This window comes from Plectropomus leopardus, unplaced genomic scaffold (assembly GCF_008729295.1).
Source record: "Plectropomus leopardus isolate mb unplaced genomic scaffold, YSFRI_Pleo_2.0 unplaced_scaffold6735, whole genome shotgun sequence".
Taxonomy (NCBI): domain Eukaryota; kingdom Metazoa; phylum Chordata; class Actinopteri; order Perciformes; family Serranidae; genus Plectropomus; species Plectropomus leopardus.
Window position 1 is genome coordinate 1 of NW_024674111.1, and position 2723 is coordinate 2723.

The 2723-nt window shown below is 37.7% G+C and overlaps 1 protein-coding gene across 1 annotated transcript; it reads left to right on the top strand.

Annotated features, from left to right (window-relative positions):
- Positions 1–2327: 2327 nt before the first annotated feature.
- On the top strand, positions 2328–2717 carry LOC121939925 (E3 ubiquitin/ISG15 ligase TRIM25-like; the record flags this gene model as incomplete). The annotated part of the gene is made up of 1 exon (XM_042482838.1): positions 2328–2717. A coding segment is annotated over exon 1 (390 nt), but the record flags the coding sequence as incomplete, so codon positions are not given.
- Positions 2718–2723: the final 6 nt, after the last annotated feature.

The following is a 2723-nucleotide window of genomic DNA, read 5'->3' on the forward strand; positions in this document are numbered from 1 at the left end:
TGGTGACTCGTGCTTCTTGGTTTTTGTACAAATGGTGTTTTTTTTTTTAAATTTGTATGATTAAGTCAGGGAAAAATTTGCCTTTTGACACCTTAGCAAATTGGCTCGGTTTCTTTGAAAAACATGATTAAGACAGTGAGCAAAAAAAGAAAAAAGAAATGACCCAAAAATTTGCAAGAAATTAGTTAAAAGTAGAAGAAAATTACCTGAAAATGAATACAATATTAGGAAACGATGTGGAAAAAATTCTTTGAAAATTAAAAAATAAATAAAACAAAATAAACTTACTAGTTTCTTCAATTACTGAAACATTTATTAGGGTTAAAATATGTGTGAAATGTATCTGAAAGCATCTTAAGAAAATTGATGTAGCTCCATGTTTCAAAGAGTTTAAAAAAAATCCCAGCATTTCAACCAAATTGCACGTTTTTATACAGATCTACTTCATTCGAAAGTATTTCCTACGAAAATTGTTAATTGTCCTCTATGGATTGTCCAGAGTAACAGGGATATTAACTGGAAATAGATATTGCTGCTAAATGAATTAATACATTTTATTACGAGAGCAACAAGTTCACAGCTGCAATCAAATGTTCAAACACAAAACGCTAAATATTAGTACAACGTACTGTGTACTTAATTCGGTTCCAACTAGTGGTACTACTAGTATACCTCCGGTTCCCACAGAATCTAAAAAAAAGGGGAAAAGTATTGATAAATTGAAATCAATAGGGTTCATGTTTAACAACAGTAAAACTTTATCAAAACTCTTAACACTCTGCAACTCACACCCAAACAATCTGATAAAAGCACTACAGGTAATATATGTATTTTTGACTTTTGGGATTGACTATCCCTTTAAATAATTTCTTTTCATGTCTTCACAGTTATTTAAACAAGCTTCTCACACACAAGTCCAGTCACTGTAAAAGTGATAAAATAATTTACGGGTAGATGTACCTCGTCGCGGTTGGTTCGAGATGTGGAGAAACTTTGTGATATCATTAACAAACACATTTTATACTCACGTTAAATTTTGAATTATTGTTTAAAGGTGCATTTTGGAAAATCTGGACATCATTTTTGTTTAAAACTTTCAAAAAAATATGAACTAACTCAATCAACAGAGTGTGAAGAAGTAACACCTTTGACATTATGTCCAAGATGCCTATGAATTACATGACAGCCTTCTGTAATAATACATCCTGGCCTGAGAGGCAATAGTGAGTCACTGTAGCCTCTAGTAGGCCGCGGTAGAGGATGAAGAAATCAAGCTGGCTGGAGCAAATTGTCAATGGATACGGAGCAAAAGTTATGGTTTTTAGTGAATTAGTGTGAAAGAAACAGTGTTGGCAGGAGCTCCAGGAAAACAACCTTTATCCCGAACACATGCAGCTCCCGGAAAGAAAGAAGCAAATCCAGAGTAAATATTGGTGTTGCTTTCCAAAGCTGGAGACAGCTCTTGGAGAGTAAAAAGATGTGGCTTGATGCAGAACTCGTTTCTTTTAGAAAGGTAAGTAACATCTTATTTTGGGTATGTACCCAAACATATCTTTAGTGTAACTAATGGCAACACAAACTATAGGCCTACAGTGTTGCCAGAACCTTTGTACTTTTGTACTACCACTACTACTACTACTACTAATTTTAAGTAATAGCTGAATGCCATTTAGCTGCTTCAGTTTTCAGCATCCTGGTATTGTGCATGTTGGCTCACTGTCATACTGTCATGGCTTTTTGGGACACTTTAATACAACAAAGCATTTCCTAATGTTATTATAACTTCTGTGCTTTTCCTTTTGTCCAAATGTCCATCGTGATTAAGGCCACCAAATCCAACCAAACTAAAGAGTAAAGAGGCCAGAATTGAAAAGCACAATAACAGCTGCTTTCACTTCTACAAAATTGTAATACATATTTTATTTTTATTTGAGTTTTAGATCTTTGGTGCTCTCTGATTTTTAAGAATTTGTAAGTCTTTCAGAGTCCGAGGCTCTGAGTTAATTCTGTGGTGGCAGAGTCAATTTGTTAAAGTGAACTTTCTTTTTTAACTGGTGTTTAAGTTGCGGCCCTCCTGGCTGATTGCCAGCCCTGTGGTTACATCTTCCTCTCCCTGCAGCCAGTTCTGTTCAGTCCACGTATTTCCCACCTTATCGGACCTCCACAGATCTGCAAGTTATCAGATGGGCGTAACCTGCGTGCTGTGAAGAGCAAGTGCTCTCACACCTCATTCGGTGCAGATCAGTGTGTCACCATGAAGAGAAGAAACTGGACTTGAATAAGTTCCTAGCTTTCTTGCATGAGAAAGTGAAACTCTGAGAAGTGAAATGGCGCAGCAAACAATTCAGATGGACCAGAAAAATCTCTGCTGTTCGATCTGTTTGGATTTACTGAAGGATCCGGTGACTATTCCCTGTGGACACAACTACTGCATGAACTGTATTAAAAGCCACTGGGATGAAGAGGATCAGAAGCAAGTCCACAGCTGTCCTCAGTGCAGACAGACCTTTGCACTGAGGCCTGCTCTGGAGAAAAACACTGTTTTGGCAGATTTAGTGGAGGAACTGAAGAAGACTGGACTCCAAACTGCTCCAGCTGATGACCACTATGCTGGACCTGGAGATGTGGGCTGTGATGTCTGCACTGGGAAAAAGCTGAAAGCTCTCAAGTCCTGTGTGCAGTGTCTGGTCTCGTACTGTGAGCAGCACCTCCAGCCTCACTAT